The 19,719-nt window shown below is 43.8% G+C and overlaps 1 protein-coding gene across 1 annotated transcript in view; it reads left to right on the top strand.

Annotated features, from left to right (window-relative positions):
- Window positions 1–19,719, top strand: part of RAB31 (RAB31, member RAS oncogene family) — an 82,225-nt gene that overhangs the window by 41,010 nt on the left and 21,496 nt on the right. Inside the window, exons 2-5 of the mRNA XM_073679036.1 lie at window positions 3,457–3,536; window positions 3,694–3,775; window positions 8,949–9,020; window positions 16,245–16,351. Coding sequence (XP_073535137.1) covers window positions 3,457–3,536; window positions 3,694–3,775; window positions 8,949–9,020; window positions 16,245–16,351 — 341 coding nt within the window. The remainder of the gene's footprint in view (window positions 1–3,456; window positions 3,537–3,693; window positions 3,776–8,948; window positions 9,021–16,244; window positions 16,352–19,719) is intronic.

Below are 19,719 nucleotides of genomic sequence, written 5' to 3'. Positions count from 1 at the left end.
AACACTGAAAAAACGCTAATGCAAATTTTGGTGCGTTTTTGATCCGTTTTTTCAGCGTTTTTTTCACCACCCATTACTTCCTATGGGTGAAAAAACACTGAAAGAAGTGACATGCTCTATTTTCCAAAAGCCCAACCAAGGCACAAAATACGCAAAAAAAAATAAGATGTGTGAACAGAGAATTCTGGTTTCTCATAGACTTTGCTGGTATTGCAAAATGCAGCTCAAAATTTGCATAAAAATCTGCAGCAAAAAACGCTGAAAAACCCAACATGTGTGAATATAGCCTAAAAGTTGAAAAAAAAAAAGTAGAATCAAAGTGAAAAAGCTTTAGAGTTCCTGCAACTCCAAAGTTATATACTGCCTCGATTCTTTCAACCGTTGTAGTATTTTCATACTTACATTTGCCCTTGAGTTCATACTGAAGACTTTTTATTTCTCAGTTTCCATATGAAACCAACAGGAGAAAAAAATGGTTAGATTGGTTATATTGCTTCATATTGCTTTACTTATATTTACTTTACTTATATATAGCTTTACTTATATTGTACCCATCCTGATTTAAAGTATGTGCCCACGGTCAGGAGCCGCTGCGGGTTTGAAGCTGCGTTTTATGCAGCATTAAACCCACATTGTCCAGATGCTGCAGTATAGTGGATGGGATTTCTAGAAATTCCATGCCCACTATGCATCTCTGTGCTCCTGCGGATCACCCACGGAAACTGACATGCGGCGCATCTTTCAGACCCGCAGCATGGAAATTTCTCTTGTGGGTCCGCTAGTGGACTTTCCCCCTAGATTAACATTAATGAGGAAAGTCTGCATGTGAAAAAAAATTGCGCTGCACATTTGCATAATGAGGGCGGAAGCCGCGCAGTTATCCCGCAGCGTTGAGGCCGCAGGCAGCTCCTGATTGTGGGCACATACCCTTATAGTCTAAAGCTGCCATCACAATTCTGTAGACTTCAAACCTAAAATCGCCTGGCATTGTGATGTATGAAATGCTAATGTTTCCCCATTATAAGAGCTCAGCTAAAGTGTTTGACTGTTTTCCATTGACTTCCACAGGAGCATGCTGAGTTCTTTTTTGTTTTAAACAGCAGCAAATCCTCAGACATACAAGCACCCAAATCTGTACAATTTGGTGCAAATTTTGGAGCAGCGGATATTTATGTGGTTTCTGATAAAAAGTTTCCAGAGCCATTTGGCTCCATGTGAACATACCATTAAAGGGGTTGTCTAATAATAATTATTGTATTTATTTAGCTCCAATATATTCCACAGCAGTTTACACCCCAGAGCGAACATTTACAAACAATATAAGACATTACAGAGTAACACATAATTCCACAAATACCAAAAGAACTGAGGACCCTGTTTGCAAACTTACAATCTATGAGGAAAAAGTAAAAAAATTGGTTGTAGTGCATAGTCCAGTCATAAATATAAAAGATAAGGGTATGAAAATAATGCTGCATGAACCGGTCATCAGTCAGTATCTGTAAAAGTATAGATTCAAAACGCTACTGAGTGCATGGAGGGTGTGGAAGCAGATGATAGGAGGAACCAAATTCTGAGGAAAAATTAGGGAGAACATGGAATAATTAGATTAGTGAGGTGATAGGCCAGTCTAAAGAAGTTTATTTTTAGAGCACACTTAAAACTGTGGATACTTGGAACTAACTGGATGGTCGGCGGTAGTACATTCCAGAGAACTGGTGCAGCACAAGAGAAGTCCTGGGGATGTGAGTGGGAGGTTTGGATTATAGAGGATGTTAGTTTTAAGTCATTAGTGGAACAGAGAGCACAGGTAGGGTGGTAGACTGAGATGAGGGAGTAGATGTAGGTTTCATGTGTGTGTCAGGTGTGACAAACAGTCGTTCTGGATCCAACTGTAGAAGGTTATTGCGCTTGGCTCTGCAGGAACCTTCTTGATCTTTTCATCTCTGTAATGTTGTGATATCCTTTTCCCTCTAGGACCTAGCAGTGACCTCCACCTTCTGCTGCTAATTGACACACCCTTGCTGGATGTTTAAATACCTTCAGTGTCTCCAGAGAGTCGCTGATGATAGCTCTATTTTCCTCTGTCCAGACTTGAAGTACTAGTAGTCGCCTAGTGTCTTCTTGAAGTTCCCTTGGAGGATTAGTTGGCGTGATCTCTCTGGTGTCTTCTCTGTCTGTTTACCTGTTTGTCTTTAGCTGCAGTGGGGGCTGACTAGTGCTCACCCCATCCATTCCCTATGTAGGGGCTATCGCCAGGGGCAGTCAGGAATTAGGTTTCCTGCTCGGCGATAGGTGCGGAACCTATTTAAGGACGTTAGGGGAGCCAGGGTGTGGTCAGAACTGCCTAGGGGTCTCCACTTCCCCATTCCCTAGTGTTTGGGCTTCCTCCCCCTCTTCCCTTTGTTGTGCACTTAGTCTTTCCCGCACATTGCGTGACAGTAGGGCAGTTCAGAACTTTGTGGGTGAAAGTGATACGTTTATATTGTACTTAGTGAAAGGTTGGTACACAGTGCAATTATTGGGGGAGGTATCGGTGTAGAGACTGGACAGAAATATGACCGTGGTTGCGGCATTCAGGATGGATTTGAAAATAGAGACTTTAGTAAGGATACCAATTAGAGCATTGCAGTACTCCAGATCAGAATGAATAAGAGCAATAGGAAGAATTTTTGCAGTGTCAAATGTAAGAAAAGGTTGAATTCTTGCAATGTTATTGAGGTGCAGGTGATATGAGCGAGTGAGTGATCGGATATAGCGACTGAAGGAAAGATCCAAGTCAAATATAACTTCAAAACAGGAGTGAAGCTGCTTGAGAGTAACTTAGAATAGATGACATTTTCCGTCTAATCGGAGACAACCAATTTTAAATTGCCACTATGATAGTGGTTAACTGATCACCATGGGTCCTGCTCCTGGAAATATTGGCAAACTGTGCCAGGCAGGCATTTTCATGCAGTAGTTACAGGAGAGATACAGTTTTATATTGTAGGCATTCAGATGAATTGCCATCCAAGTACAACTTGATACAGCTTGAGTTCACCAGAATGGGAGCTGCTTTCATAGGGTGGCTTAGAGAGAAAGGAGTTCATGAGACAACCACCTTGAACGCTTTAGATATTGAAGCCAACCGTAATTAAAAATATGGCACCTGAGGCACACAAATGTGCTGATTTGCAATTAGAGGAATAAAGGGACAATTTTCCATCATTTTGTCATGAATGCATTTCTCTCTCTTAAAATGTTTGTAACCTTTTCATGTTTTAAGTCTCTGAAACTATCTCACACCTCTGATCGCCACTTTAGTTGAGGTTTCTTGCCTGCAATTATTTACCTGTGCTGGCTTTGTACTGCATATACTATACATGACCAACCCATAAAAGAGTTTGTAAGAATATTTCTTGATTTTGGCTTAGGTTGAATGATACAGTGATTTATCTTATTGTCTTGTTTCAGGACACAGGAGTTGGGAAATCTAGTATAGTTTGCCGATTTGTCCAAGACCATTTTGATCATAATATAAGCCCCACTATTGGGTAAGTGAACCGAGAATAGAAAATTAAACTACGGTATGTATACAGCAAATGCCCGCTTATAAGAGAAACCTATCTAGTATTACGTTGAACCTCTTTTGGCCAGATTTAAATTTATTATTACATTTACCTTAACTCTAGAACCGTTTGTCTTTTTCAGAGCTTCATTTATGACTAAAACAGTTCCTTGTGGGAATGAGCTTCATAAATTTTTGATATGGGATACTGCTGGTCAGGAACGAGTGAGTATCTAACATATACTGTATATACAAGAGATTTGCTGACATTAATAATAATAGTTATAAAGACCATTAGTAATAATTTTATGGATGGTGGAATTCATCTGTATGGTCAGGTTGTTTATGTACCTTTGTGCATTACATTTACATTTGCTGCATTCATCCAGAACCACTTCTTCCAGGATCTTTACAATGACTGCAATCTCAAAACCAGTGGCATAACTAGAGTCCCATGGAACCTGGTGAAAAATTCGGATCTGGGCCCACACCTCCATGTTGGTCAGATGTATGGGCCTTTGTAGCGTTGTAGATCCTATAAAGAAAAAAAAATTTTGGTACCATGTTAGCCAGTTGAAAAAAGATTGATTGTTCTCAGTGGGAGAAACAAAATAATAATTTTGTAGTTATGATACCTTTTAATGGCTAACAAAAATAAAATAAGTGATGTTACACAGCAACCTTTCAAGACTATTTAGGTCTCTTCATCAGGCAAGGTATAACAAAGTATTTGAAACAGGGAAAATATATATCTTTGTACCGTGTTAGCCAGTAGATAGAAAAATATTTAGATTTGAGAGTCCTCAGTGGTTGATACCTTTTAATGGCTAACTGAAAAGATGATTACAAGTTGCAAGCTTTCGAGACAACTCAGGTCTCTTCATCAGGTATAGTATAACACAAAATCTGAAGAGTCACATATTTATACACAGCAAGACACAGAAATAATGCAATAGATGAGACAAGTGACGTAAAGCAGAGCTATTACTAAGGGAGAGGGATAAACATTTGTGGACGTAAATATTGTAATATATTGTATAAAGTATCTGAAGAAACACAAATATATACACAAAAAGAGCAGAGACATGACATAATAAATGGACATTTAAAAAGACAAACAAATTAAGCTCAAAGAATGAATCCTTCATTAGCTTAGATAAGTCATGTGAAAGTTTTATTGTCCCAGACCTGATGCCCTCACTGTCTCTGGAGCAGATTCCTCAGATTTTGTAGTAAGTCATACATCCTTGTGATAGATTTACGGTAGTCCTGTGTGGTGGGTATCAAAGACTGACATAAATTTTTGTTCACAGACCCTTCAGTGATTTTGTGATTTGAAGTTGCCTTTTAATATAAGGACTTTCATATTGTTTATGTTGTGTCCTGGACCACATAAATGTTTGGCTACAAGTTTATGTTTTTTTTGTTTGTAATCATGTGGCGATGAGATCTCATCTTTGCTCTCAGTTTCTGTCCTGTTTCTCCAATATAGAGACCCCCAGTAGGACAAATAAGTACACCGCACTGGAAGAACATGTGAATGTCCCAGGAATCTTATAGTCCTGCATTGCATTGTGGATATGTATACAGTCTGTACTCATTGCATGACTGCAGGTTTTGCAACTCTTCACATTGTAAGGATAGGTTCCTCTTGGTGTATTAGAGAGCATTGAGATTCTGATCACAATATTTCTTAAATTTGGAGATTGTCTGCTGTAGCACAGCAAGAGATGGTCTTTGAATATTATTTTTAGCCGGTCATCTTTGTGTAGGATATGGTAACGTTTTTTGGCAGTTTTTGTGAGCACTTCAAGCTGTGGACTGTAGGTCACCACCAGAGGTACACAATTATTTTCCTCTTTCTCTCCATATTGAAGTAGTTGACTTTTAGGGATCCTTGTGTCTCTATTGATTTGATCATCAATGGAGATGGGGTGGTAACCTAGGTTTAAAAATATCTTTTTAAGATGAGTTAAGTGATCATCCCTGTCTGTTGGGTTAAAGCAGATATTGTTATGTCTGAGGGCCTGGCTGTAGACAATTAAGTTTTTAATGTGTTTTGGGTGGAATCTGTCACATCTGAGGTATGTGTAACTGGTCAATTGGTTTCCAATACACGGATGTCGGGATTGAACCATTTTGAATTTTTATGGTGGTATCCAGAAAGTTGCTTTCTGTATTTGAGTTGTCCAATGTCAAGTTTATGATGAGATGAAAGGAATTAAAATTTTTCATGGAATTGTATAAGTTCTTGTTCAGACTCAGTCTAGTTAATTAAGATGTCATCAATATAATGGAAATAGGACAAGGGTTTGATGGAGCAGGATGATAAAATGTTTTTCTTCAGTTTAGCCGTGAATCGGTTGGCATACTGGGGTGCCAATGCGGTTCCGGTGTGTTGTAGTTATAGCTCCTCACCGAAACACAAAAAGTTATGCGTGAGGATAAACCTGGAGAGTTTTAATACAGACTCAGAAGAAATCTCATTAGCTTCCAGAAACATTTGGCAGGAGGTTAGTCCATCTTGATGTGGGATGTTAGAATATAGGGATGCCACATCCATGGTGGTAAGATGGCACCCTTGGGGAGGGGACCTATTGTAGATAGCTTTTTCAAAAGCTCCATGGTGTCCTGTAAATAGCTGGCTGTTTTTCTTACGGCGGTTTAAGAACATTCTCTACCCATCCTGAGATTTTTTCAGTGAGTGTTCCCACCTTTGAGATGATTGGCCTCCCTGGGTTGCCTGGCTTATGAATCTTGGAAAGCATATAGAAAATTTTTATCCTAGGATTATCAGGTATGAAGTCCAAAAATGTTGTGGAATCTGTACACAGGCTTCTGATGACCCTTTTCGACTCTCTCATATATCTTGGAGTTGTGTATCATCCAGTTTGGTGTAGTACAGTCTGTCTGTCAGCTGTCTGGAAGCTGTGCTTCCTTAATGTAGTCCGTTGTATTGAGAAGGATTATGGCACCACCTAAGCCGCAGGCTTAATAGTGATCTCCTTGTTGTTCTTTAGGCTTTGAATTGCCCTTCTCTCCTGCACACTGATATGAGATGTTTCCTTTCTCTTTACCATCAAAGAAGACCTCTTTCAGTCTCAGTCTGAAGTATTGTTCCATGTTACTACATAGTTCTGTTTTGTCTAGAGATTTTGTAGAACAAATTGTGAGATCTCTGGAAAGCACACTGAGTTTTAGATTAATGGGTTTGTGAGATGACAAATTACTACAAAATCTGAAGAATCTGCTCAAGAGACAGTGAGGGCATCAGGTCTGGGACAATAAAACTTTCGATAAAGCATAATTTCCATCAATAGAAATGACAATATTACCTCTTCAGAGAAAGGAATCAAATACTCAGCAGAAGAGTCTCTAAATAGTATGCATAAAATATAGCTTTTAATAGATATAAATAAAATATAGCTTTCAATAGATATGAATCAAAGAGCTGAGCTCAGGACATACACCCTGTATTAACACACACAAATATATACATATATCCTCACAATAAAGTGTTCAATGGTACCAGTACCCAGAAAAAAGGTTGGGTCCCACCTAGTTCCTTGTAGTTTTCACATCGTTCTATATGGGACTAGGAGAAAAGGATCCCCTTTCTCTCCCTTTTGCAAATACACTCCCCTGATGAGACCTCGTGACTGAGGCAGAAACATGTTGGGAGGGATTTTTTCTAGGGGTACATTTTATTACATTACAGGCCATACACTTGGGTACTGCCCTTGTAAGGGTGGGATACGCTCATGGTTTATCTTCTTTGTGGCCTTTTCTACTGCTCAAAACATTAGACATCCACTAATGTAAGTGCTGTCAGAGCCCATAGTGCTGCATATATTTACAGAAGAAATATACAAATGAAGTCAACACTTTGGAGCGATATTGTTGATGTCTCTCTTGGCTAAATATAGTGCAGCAACTAAAATTGATTTATGCCCAAACTTTTGGTTAGTTTTTGCCAATGACTTTACCTATTTGTGAGTAGCATTGCTTATCCATGTTTAATTTGTAAATGCTTTGCCTCCACACGTCTAGACTTCATAATGAAAACATGATTGCTTTCATATGATCTACTAGTGTATAGTTGGCAAATGGCAGACGCAAGGGGAGAAGTACCAGTTCTCTATAAAGAGACCAGCTGAGTATGGAGTCTTACAAGCAATGCTCCATGACAGAAAAGTATGCAAAGTCACACTCTCACAGAATGAAAGATATTATCTTGCACTTACCTCCTAGAAGAGGTAGCTACCCTATAAGTCAATGTTCCACTTATAAGAAATTTTGAAAGATGACCAGAGATAAATGCCAAGCCAGCAACTCATCTACAGTCAGTGCGTAGGGGGTGCGTCTTATAATCCGAATTGTAGCTGCGGTGGAGCTTACCAGTTGCGGCGGAGCGCGGTCCTAGGGTGGCTGCTGCTGGAGGTCTCTGGCGGAGGCAGGAGTGGGGCGATGGCTGCGGGCCCCAAGCTAGTAGGACGGGGTGTTAGGCAGTGAGGGGGCTCCGCCGACATTTTGTGAAACCCTGGAGCCTTGCACATTCCATACTTTCTAATGTGGTGGACTCTGGGAAAATGATGGCTGGAGACCATGGAAGGCGCGGGCCTCCGGGCTTTCACAAAATGTTGGTGGAGCCCCCGCACCGCCGAACACCCCGTCCTACCAGCCTTGAGCCCGCAGAATCTCCTGCCTCCGCCATCAGCGATCTTGCCACCTGGGATCCCGTTTCTCCTCTGCCCCTCCCACAGGTAAGCTATTATAAAAGCGGATTATAACACGCATCACCATTTTATTAAAAAAATGTTTTTCCTATTTTCCTCCCCAAAATTTCAAAATTTGGGGTGCGTCTTATAAACCAGTGCTTCTTATATTCCGCAAAATATGATATATTTAAGTACGGAAATGCACGTTTATAAACAAAAATTCAGAACTGCATGATTGCTTGTTGATGGCTTGTACATATTTAATAACCCTTTCATCTGAATGTATAATATAGTGATTTCCTTGGTGACTTGCAGATTTTTTTGGCCTGATGGCATATTGTAAAAGTTGGAGAAAGACAAAAAAAATCATCTAGTTCTAATTATTCCCATGTAATGTTGAGTAAGAAGAGGGTAAAAACAAACTTTATTAATGTAACCTATTGCCCTGTGCACTGCTGCGACTCCATTCTATCTATATGAGAGTTCAAAGGAAGTGCACCAGCCTCATCAGACCCAGGGGATCTATTTAATATTATAAGCAGTTTGTATTGTGATATCTGGGGAGAGATCGGTTTAATTATAACACAATATATAAAAAAAACACAATTTATCTAAAATATAATTGTCAGCTTTTAAGGAGCTGCAAAATGCTTTCTAGAAATTCCAATTGTTTTTTTCAGTTCCATTCTTTGGCACCAATGTACTACAGAGGCTCAGCAGCTGCTGTTATTGTATATGACATAACAAAGCAGGTAAGGAATATCACCTCATATTTTATCCATCTGGTATTTCATTGACGATGTTTAATATAAAATAACTTCTAAAACAGAGACACATACATATGGTAAATCAATGGCATAATTCCACCATGAGACATTACAACAGGATTTACCATTAACATATTTAGGACTGGATGACTCATATATCGGAGCTAGGACGGAAATGTCATTACTGGTATATGATCACATTTTTTTTTTAAATATAGGACAAATCTCAATGGCAGCATGGTTACTCAGTGGTTAGGACTGTAGCCTTGCAGTGATGGGGTCCTGGGTACAAATCCCATAAAAGACAACAATCATCAAGTTTGTATGTTCTCCCCGTGTTTGCGTGGGTTTCTTCCGGGTACTCTGGTTTCTTCTCTCACTTCAAAGACATACTAATTGGGAATTTAGAGTGTATGCCACAATGGGTACAGTGATGATTGTAGCATCGGCGTCTCTGCCTCCTGTTGGGCAGAGATGCCGTTCCCCTCACCGCCGCGGTCCTGGTCTGGCGTCTTCCTGCTCCACTGCTGCTGTGGCGCGCACTGCGCGCAGCTTCCCGGGCACTGTGCTTAGGGCGCGCGTGGGCTCCCTCTTAAAGGGGCCGCGCGCTCCGTCCTAAAAAGTCCCCGGCCAATGGCCAGAGGACTTCTCCTATATAAGGCACATCCTCCAAAATGGAGGTGCCTGTGCAAGGTTGTTGTTCCGTGTGCTAACACTTGTTTCAGCCCTCAGGTCCCGCTGCCTGTCAGTCCTGCCCGCCAGTCTGTCTAACAGTCCAGCCCGCCAGTCCGTCTACAGTCTAGGCTGCCAGTCTGTCTATAGCTCTGCCTGCCAGCCTGCCAGTTACCTGCCGTGCCCACCTGCCTGCCTACCTGGAGCACCTGCCAGTTACCTGCCGTGCCCGCCAGCCGGTCTACCTGGAGCACCTACCAGTTACCTGTCGTGCCCGCCAGCTTGCCTACCCGGAGCACCTGCCAAGTAACCGTCATGCCCGCCTGCTTGCCTACCCGGAGCACCTGTCTGACTATCTGCCGTACCTGCCCGCTGATCTACCCGGACCACCCGTCTGCCTTCCTGCCGTGCTCATCCGCTGTACCGTTCAGTTCCTGTCATCTGACCCGTGGGAGTCACCTGCTCTCACACAAGGTCGGTCCCAGAGTGGCACCTGGTTCCCCTGCCTGGTACCTCCCTGGTTCACGGAGTCGACTAAGCTGCCGTGTGACCTGGGTCAGGCCGAGTAGGCACTTAGTCATGCCCCTCTGGTCCCTCCTTGCACCGAAGCACAGAGGTTCCACCACCCGGACCTGTAACAGTTTGCACAGGCCATGGAACCCGTGGCCCCCAGGCTCCTTCGCTCTCTGACGTGTACAAGGAGGTCTCACGCCAGAGATCCCAACAGGAAACTATCCTGTCCTATCTGCGGACTGTTAACTCCCACCTGGACACGCTGTCCACCCCGTCTGTGTCCGTCCAGTGGCGCTGTGGCACCCGGCTTTGGACCCCGGCTCTCTGCTCCTCCACGTTTTGATGGTGACCCCATCTTATGTCAGGGCTTTATAAATCAGTGCACGCTGCACTTTGAACTCCTGGCACACCAGTTCACCTCCGACCAGGCCAAGGTGGCGTTCATCATGTCTCACCTCACTGGGGAGGCATTGGCATGGCTAAACCCCCTGTGGGAACGAGGGGATCCCCTGGTGTCCGATCTTCTGGCTTTCCTCGCTGCCTTCCGGAAGGTCTTCAATGAGCCTGGACGAAAATCTTCTACTGCCTCCTCACTTCTCCGTCTCCGCCAAGAGAGTCTCACCGTGGGCCAGTATGCCATCCATTTCCGAACCCTTGCATCTGAACTTGCCTGGAACAATGAGGCCCTGGTGTCCACCTTTTGGGAGGGTCTTTCCGGACGGATCAAGGATGAGCTGCCGGTCGTGACATCCCTTCCACCCTGGATGACCTGGTGTCATTAGCTACCCAGATTGACATCCGTTTTCTGGAATGTGCTAAGGAGACTACCTGGGAGAGAAGATTTCCGCGTCTCGCTCCAACATTCCAAAGGCCAGCCTCACAACCAGCAATTCCTCAGGCATGTTCGCCTGAGCCTATGCAAATTGACCAAACGAAGATGGTCAAGTCTCGCCTGGAGATGCGCCAAGCCGAGAGGAGTTGCTTCTACTGTGGCAGTATAGAGCATCCGATCTGTTCCTGCCCGGTGAGGCCGGGAAACTCCAGTGTCTAGGACCGCTCGGAGAGGTCGTCCTAGGCAAGAGTAAATCCTCTCCGTCCTTGACTCTGTCTGTTTCTATTTCCAGTGTTGAGACCCGCTTCTTCGAGACTGCCCATCTAGATTCCAGAGCCGCTGGGAACCTCATTCAACAGGCTGTTGTGGAGCGGTACCAGATTCCCACCGTACGTCTGGCTGAACCGTTGGCGGTTGCCTCCGTGGATGGGAGGCTTCTTCCGGAGACCATCTTGCTCGTCACAGAGCCTGTAACCCTTCAGGTGGGAATGCTGCACTCGGAGAAGATCTCCTTTCATGTGCTGTCCGGTCTCTCTCACCCCATCTTGTGTTACGCTCGCACCCGGACTGACTGGCGTGAGCGTGATTAGTGATCCCACTGTACCATGAACCGAGAAGTGCCTGGAGGGGCGTAACTAAGTATCAACCCGATCCAACCAAGGTCGCACGGTGGCTTAGTCGACTCCGTGGACCAAGGAGGAACCGAGCAGAGGGACTAGGTGCGACTCCAGGTCAGACCCCGGTCACAGTTGTTGACCCACACCGGGGAATGCAGGAACAGGCAGGTTAGACTGGCATACAGACAGGTGGGTATTGGCAAGTACGGCTGTTATGCAGACAGGTGGGTACTGGCAAGTACGACTGGTATGCAGACAGGTGGGCACTGGCAAGCATGGCTGGAGTGCAGACCGGGAGGTACTAGCTGGTTGGAGTGCAGGCTGGATAGGGTCCAGTACAGACAAGGAGACAGGTACAGAGCCGCAGATGCGGTAGACAAGCAGAGTAAAGCAAAACCGCCAGAGCGGAGGACAAGGCAAAGCAGAGAGGAACTGCTGGTGCGGTGAGCAAGCAGAGCGGAGCGAAAACCGCAGGTTCGGTGGGCAAGGCAGAGCAGAGCGGAACCACCGGAGCGGTGGATAAGGCAGAGCAGAGAGAAACCGCAGGTGCGGTGGATGAGGCAGAGCAGAGCGGAACCGCCGGAGCGGTGGGCAAGACAGAGCAGAGAGAAGCCGCCGGAGCGGTGGGCAAGTCAGAGCAGAGAGAAACCGCTGGTGTGGTGAGCAAGGCAGAGCAGAGAGAAGCCGCCGGAGCGGTGGGCAAGGCACAGCAGAGAGAAGCCGCCGGAGCGGTGGGCAAGTCAGAGCAGAGAGAACCCGCTGGTGCGGTGAGCAAGGCAGAGCAGAGAGAAGCCGCCGGAGTGGTGGGCAAGTCAGAGCAGAGAGAAGCCACCAGAGAGGTGGGTAAGTCAGAGCAGAGAGAAGCCGCTGGAGCGGTGGGTAAGTCAGAGCAGAGAGAAGCTGCCGGAGCGGTGGGTAAGTCAGAGCAGAGAGAAGCCGCCGGAGCGGGGGGCAAGTCAGAGCAGAGAGAAGCCGTCGGAGCGGTGGGCAAGACAGAGCGGAGCGAAACCGCAGGTGCGGTGGACAAGGCGGAGAGGACAGGGCTCTGTTCACATGGAACAGACTGGAAAATACAGGAAGATACGGAGGAAGGGAAAAGGGACAAGCAGAACCAGATACACACAAGGTACTTCCTATGAAGTAGCGAGAGGACACAAAACTCACAAACAGAAGTACAGAGACAACGAGTTGGAGTTAGGTGCAGATTCAGATACTGCAGGAAAAGGGAAGGTACGGACATAGAGACAAACAGGTAACAGGCTAGTATACAGTTCAGACAGGAACTGCTACTGCAAAGAGATACAAGAACGAGGTGGGTATACAGCCCCCAGAGATGGCGGAAGCGGACAAGAAGTCACAGATAACAGGTCTGGGTATGCAGCCCCCAGAGATGGCGGAAACAGACAAGAAGCAGAACTGGACCTGGCAACTTCAGAGTCAAGGAGCACACTGAATGTTAGTGTTGCTCAGGCACCTATTACTGGGTGGAGGGGGTTTAAATATCCAGTGACTCACAGCAATAGGCTGGAGATGCATTAGGGGTGCGCCCACAGCAGCTATAAGAATCAGGAAGTAACTGGGCCGCCGCCCTAAGCAGTCAGTCAAGAGGAATGCACACAGCATGAACTGGAGCAAGATTTGCAGGCTGGACTGACAGGTAAGATTGCGGTCTTGCATAGTGGGAGGTGGTGCACTATGCAAGCACGCCGCCAGGGATGTTACATCTTGCTTGGTCTACCCTGGTTACAAAGACATGAGCCCGTCCTGAATTGGAGATCTGGTGAAGTGCTTTGCTGGGGTCAGGAATGCCATGAGTCCTGTCTGGTTCCGGTTCGTCCTGCTCGACCCCCGTCTACTACGGCTAATCTATCTGGTCTGCTGGCACCCTACTGGTCCTATGCGGACGTCTTTGACAAAAAGGAAGCGGAGACACTACCATCTCATAGGCCATATGATTGCCCCATCGACCTGGTACCTGGTGCTTCTCCTCCCAGCGGGCGAATCTACCCCTGTCGCTGGCTGAGACCCGGGCCATGTCTGAGTACATAGAAGAAAATCTTGCTAGGGGATTTATCCAGAAATCCACCTCTCCGGCTGGAGCAGGATTCTTCTTAGTCAAGAAGAAAGATGGCTCTCTACGTCCCTGTATTGATTACAGGGGCCTTAACCAGATTACCATCAAAAATAAGTACCCCCAGCCTCTCATCTCGGAGCTGTTTGACCGCCTTAAAGGCGCGAAGATCTTCACCAAGCTCAATCTTCATGGGTGTACAATTTGGTCCGGATCCGCCAGGGAGACGAGTGGAAGACGGCATTCAACACCCGGGACGATCACTACGAATAGCGCGTGATGCCCTTTGGTCTCTGTAATGCTGGTTAACGACATCTTCCGTGATCTCCTGTATTCTTGCGTGGTGGTGTACCTGGACGATATCTTGGTTTTCTCTCCAGATCTGCCACCCTCACACCAGAGGGATGTTCGTCAGGTTCTGCTAAGACTCCGGAAGAATCGCCTATACGCTAAATTTGAGAAATGCCTCTTTGAGCAGACCTCCCTACCGTTCCTGGGCTATATTATCTCCGAGACTGGTCTGCGGATGGATCCCGAGAAGGTGTCTGCCGTCTTAAAGTAGCCCCGACCGGAGGGGTTGAAGGCGATTCAGCGATTCCTGGGCTTTGCAAACTATTACCACCTCTTCATTCCTCATTTCTCCTCCCGGACTGCTCCCATCTCCGCGCTCACCTGTAAAGGAGCAAATCCCAGGAAATGGACTTCCGACGCGGAGAAGGCCTTCCTCTCCCTTAAACAAGCCTTCTCTTCCTCTCCTGTGCTGCACCGTCCGGATTGCAAGAAGCAGTTCTTCCTGGAGGTTGATGCATCCTCCTCCGGAGCCAGAGCGGTGCTCACCCAGAAATCCTTGTCCGAAAGAATGGTAACCTGCGGCTTCTTCTCCAAGCTCTTCTCATTGTCCGAGCGCAACTACTCCATAAGAGATCGTGAGCTGCTGGCCATCAAATTAGCGCAGGAGGAATGGCGCTACTTGCTGGAGGGGGCTCTGCACCCGGTGGTCATCTACACTGACCATAAAAACCTCGCTTATTTGCAGACTAAATCCGCGTCAGGCCAGGTTGTCTCTATTCTTTGCCCGATTCTACTTCACTCTGCATTATCGCCCGGCGGACAAGAACATTAAAGCTGATGCTCTTTCCCGCTCATTCCTGTCTTCCGACCAATAGGAGGAGCCTCTACATATCATCGACCCCTCTCTGGTGTCTATCATCTTCCTCTTGACAATACCCCATAGATCCTCTATGGGGTAAAGGTCAGGCGAGTTTGCTGGCCAGTCAAGTACAGTGATACCGTTGTTTTTAAACCAGGTATTTGTACTTTTGGCAGTGTGGACAGGTGCCAAGCCCTGCTGGAGAATGACATTTCCATCTCCAAAAAGCTTGTCGGCAGAGGGAAGCATGAAGTGCTCTAAAATTTCCTGGTAGACGGCTGAACTGACTTTGGTCTTGATAAAAAACAGTGGACCTATACCAGCAGATGACATGGCTCCGCAAACCATCACTGATTGTGGAAACTTCACACTAGCCCTCAAGCAGCTTGGATTGTGTGCCTCTCCACTCTTCCTCCAGACTCTGGGACCTTGATTTCCAAATTAAATGCAAAATTTACTTTCATCTGAAAACAACACCTTGGACCACTAAGCGTCAGTCCAGGTTTTTTTCTCCTTGGTCCAGGTAAGACGCTTCTGGCGTTGTCTATTGGTCATGAGAGGCTTGACACAAGGAATGCGACACTTGTAGCCCATGTCCTGGATACGTCTGTGTGTGGTGGCTCTTGAAGCAATGACTCCAGCAGCAGTCCACTCCTTATGAATCTCACCCAAATTTTTGAATGGCCTTTTATTAATAATCCTTTCAAGGCTGCAGTTATCCCGGTTGCTTGTGCACCTTTTTCTACCACACTTTTTCATTCCACTCAACCTTCCTTTAATATGCTTGGATACAGCACTTTGTGAACAGCCAGCTTTTTTAGCAATTACCTTTTGTGGCTGACCCTCCTTGTGGCATGTGTCAATGACTGCCTTTTGGACATTTGTCAAGTCAGCAGTCTTCCCCAGGATTGTGGAGCCTACTGAAACAGACTAAGGGACCTTTTAAATGCTTAGAAAGCCTTTGCAAGTGTTTTTTGTTAATTATTCTAATTCACTGAGATAATGACTTTTGTGTTTTCACTGGCTGTAAGTCATAATCACCAACATTAACAGAAATAAACACTTGAAATTGATCACTCAGTTTGTAATGACTCTATATAATATATGACTTTCACTTTTTTATTGAAGAACTGAAATAAATTAACTTTTTGATGATATTCTAATTTAGTGAGAAGCACTTGTACATTTTACTTACTTCTATACTTTTGTACACAAATTACATAAGTTTGGGTTTTCAAGACAAGTATGAAATGTTATATTATTATTAATAGAATGCAGCCAAAGTGGAAATATAAGGATTTGTTTTTTGGCTTAGTTCTGTGTATATTAATGAAGTGTGATCTGATTTGTACAGGACTCATTCCATACACTGAAGAAATGGGTGAAAGAACTGAAAGAACATGGCCCCGAAAATATTGTCATGGCCATTGCTGGAAATAAATGTGATCTCTCTGACATCAGGTAACAAAAGAAGTAATTTATTAAGTAACCTTGACATAGTGTTACAGTGACGGGCAAAAGGGTAACAATGTTTTGAACTTTTGACTTCCAGGCTCCATATCTCACCATCCGCTACTGCTTTTAACGTGAGACTACCATCATTTTACAGACAATCATCTTGGCTATCTCATACATAAATTTGACTTGCTACTATTTAGCATATGATAAGTTATGCAGATTCTTGTCATGTCACTGCATTGTTACTGTTTTGCTCCAAAAAAATCTAAATTTAAATTTTTATTATTTTGTTAGTAATTTGTAAATCCACCTTTGGCTTTCAACACAGCCTGAATCCTTCTGGACATGCTCTCAATCAGATTCAAACATGTCTTGACCGACATCTGATCCCAGGTCTCTTTTACATGTTCCCAAAGTTGGTGCATACTGGTCAACTCACTTGGGTTTGTATACAGTTTTATCTTCAACTCTACCCACAAGTGTTCAATTGGGTTGAGCTCTGGGGACTGTGGGGGCTAATCCAGCACATCTACTTCATTGTCATTGAACCATTTGTTCGCCAATCTCTATGTATGCTTTGGGTCGTTGTCCTGCTGGAACACAATGTCGTCCTTATCATATCCATAGTACTGAAGTGTACTAAATAATCCATCTTATAGCATACTCACATACACCTCCGCACTGAGACCACCATCGATCCGGGTAAAGTATCCAACGCCTTTGGCTGTGAAACAACCCCATATCATCAGGCTTCCTTCACCAAACTTGACAGTTCCTTCAATTTCTCCACCCGTTAGTCCCATTTTCCCTTGTTTCTTCCAGACCCATTTTCACCCATCAGCGCTTACTCTATTGACTTTCATCTCATCGCTCCAATTTCCAAATCACCTGTCTCCAATCTTCTACTATTCACTTTTTGTACTTTTTTGCAAACTTGAGCCGTTGCTTCTTATGACGATATTGAAGTCAAGGCTTTTTCACCTTTTTTTGAGCCTCCATTCCAGACTTGTGTAATGTGCGTTTCACGGTGCTTGCATGGATATATGTGATCTCACTATTACGAAGCATATGAGTCACCTCCACTGCTGTGTTTGTCGCACCAGAGCTAATAGATCCTGTAATAAGCCAACTTGTTGAAGCCGAAATTTTTGCCTGGACGTCCACCTCTTGGTTTTTGAATAGATGGACTTCATTTTGTATTCTTCCAGCTATCATGGCACTCACATGATGCAGTTTGGCAATTTTCTTGACTGAGAGACCGCCATTGATGAGCTGGATGATGCTGTTTCTCCTTTCTTGAGATATCTTCTTCATGGCTCCTCCTTGATTTGAACCAGTGACCTTTCGCTTGGGAATCAACCTAATGACACTCTCAGCTATTAGGGAATGTGAGAACAGGTTGTAATTTGTAGTATACAAGAAGAAAAAGATTTTTACACCACCAGGAGCAAAACAGTAACAATGCAGTGAAATGACAAGAATCTGCATAACTAATCATATGATAAATAGTTGCAAGGCAAATTTATGTATGAGATAGCCAAGATGATTGTCTATAAAATGAAGGTAGTCTCACGTTCGAAGCTGTAGTGGATGGTGAGATATGGAGCATGAAAGGCAAAAGTTCAAAATATTGTTACCCTTTTGTTCTTCACTGTAAATGATGTAATGCAGACTATTGCTGTATAATGAACCTACTACAACAAAAGGCCAGATGTTTTATAATTAACATGATTATACAGAAGGGTTATTGCATACTTGACTATTAGGAGGCTACACATTTGTGAAACGCTTGAAAAACGCTTGGTAATACGTGCCCCATGGTCCCCAATGACAATCCGCATGTTCTGTGCCCATGCTGCGGAATTTTCCGCAGCGGATTTTATGTGTGGAAAAATCCGCAGCATGCCCATTATTTGTGCGTTTACGCATGCGAATTTGCCTACTCAATGCATAGAAAAACGCATGGCAAATCCGCATGTCAAAAATGCTTCAAAAACATGTGTTAAAATCCGCACGTGTTTTTACTGGCAAGTACATGCAGAAATAAGGCGGAAATTCTGCATCGTGGGCACATAGCCTAAAAGTTTTGAGCCTGACACAAATTTTGTTTTTCACACATTTTGCTGCTTCAGTGTTTTTAGATCTCTTTGTCAGATGTTTCTATGTTTACTGATGTACAATTATATGTAATCCATAAGTTTTTACACTTTTATTGTCAAATACATCAAGTTTACGTAAAGACTAAATATTTCCAGCTTCTAGGCCAAATCCCGACTGATAGCAACATATTCTTGTTTAATCAGTGCTTGGAGTTTATCACAATTTGAGTATTGACTACAGGTTCTTTATAAGACTGGGGTCACACTAGCGTATAAAAAATCAGTCCGATTTTCATCCGTTTTTTTTCAGTGGTAGCTATTAATCATTTACAGGACCATTTACAGTTTCCTATGATACAGAATTGTAATCTGTCCGTAGACAGTAGACTATACACAGCCAGCCGGAGAAGTTCATGATGTTCCGAGAAACTCAGTCTTAGTAGCACTGAAGACTTAATACCAAGACACAGGTGTGTGTCTTGGTGAGCATTATATAGGCCCAGGCAGATGCTCACGTGGGATCATGCCGGATCATTTGCAAAGCACAATAGATTCTAGAGGATAGGGCTGAGCGAAGCAAAGCACGGATCCCGGACAGGTACATAACATATTGCAATTCTGAAACATAGGAAACAGTAAATGGTCTTGTATATGATGAATAGCTCCTCCTGTAAAATAACAGATTGCATACGGACTGCACATGGATGACAAGTGAGAGAAAAATCGTCCCACTTTCCTGGATGAAACTCTGACCTATTTTTATTTTTTGAATCATTTTAACTTCACTATAATCGGCAATGCTAAATTATGACAATTTATTCTGCAATCAAAGTCTCTAAAATCATTAAGGGGATCAAAAATATGCATAAGTAGATAAAAAATATAATATATATATATTATAAATCATTTTACAACACCCTTTTTGCATTCTGAAAACAAACAATGAATAAAAATGAGTATATTTGGTATCAAAACATCTGTAAAAGTTAGAGCTCTAAAAATATAAACGCTCCAAAGAAAAAAAAATCAAAACACCAGAATTGCTGTTTTTTTTGCCACTTACTGTAACTTGTGACCGAAAAAAATAAAAATAGTATGTACTATGAGTAAAAAAAAAAAAAAAAAGTGACACAATCCAATTATTGTTTTACAGAGTTTTGAAATTTTTTAAACTAGTCTGCTTGGATTTTTTTTCTTCATTTTTCAGTACACTATATGGTATAGCGAATGGTGTAATACTTTAACCCAGCCCACAAAAAAAACAATCCCTCT

The sequence above is a fragment of the Phyllobates terribilis genome, unplaced genomic scaffold, assembly GCF_046119375.1.
Source record: "Phyllobates terribilis strain yellow unplaced genomic scaffold, ASM4611937v1 Scaffold_4__5_contigs__length_816908805, whole genome shotgun sequence".
Taxonomy (NCBI): Eukaryota; Metazoa; Chordata; class Amphibia; order Anura; family Dendrobatidae; genus Phyllobates; species Phyllobates terribilis.
This window is presented reverse-complemented; position numbering and strand designations above follow the sequence as displayed.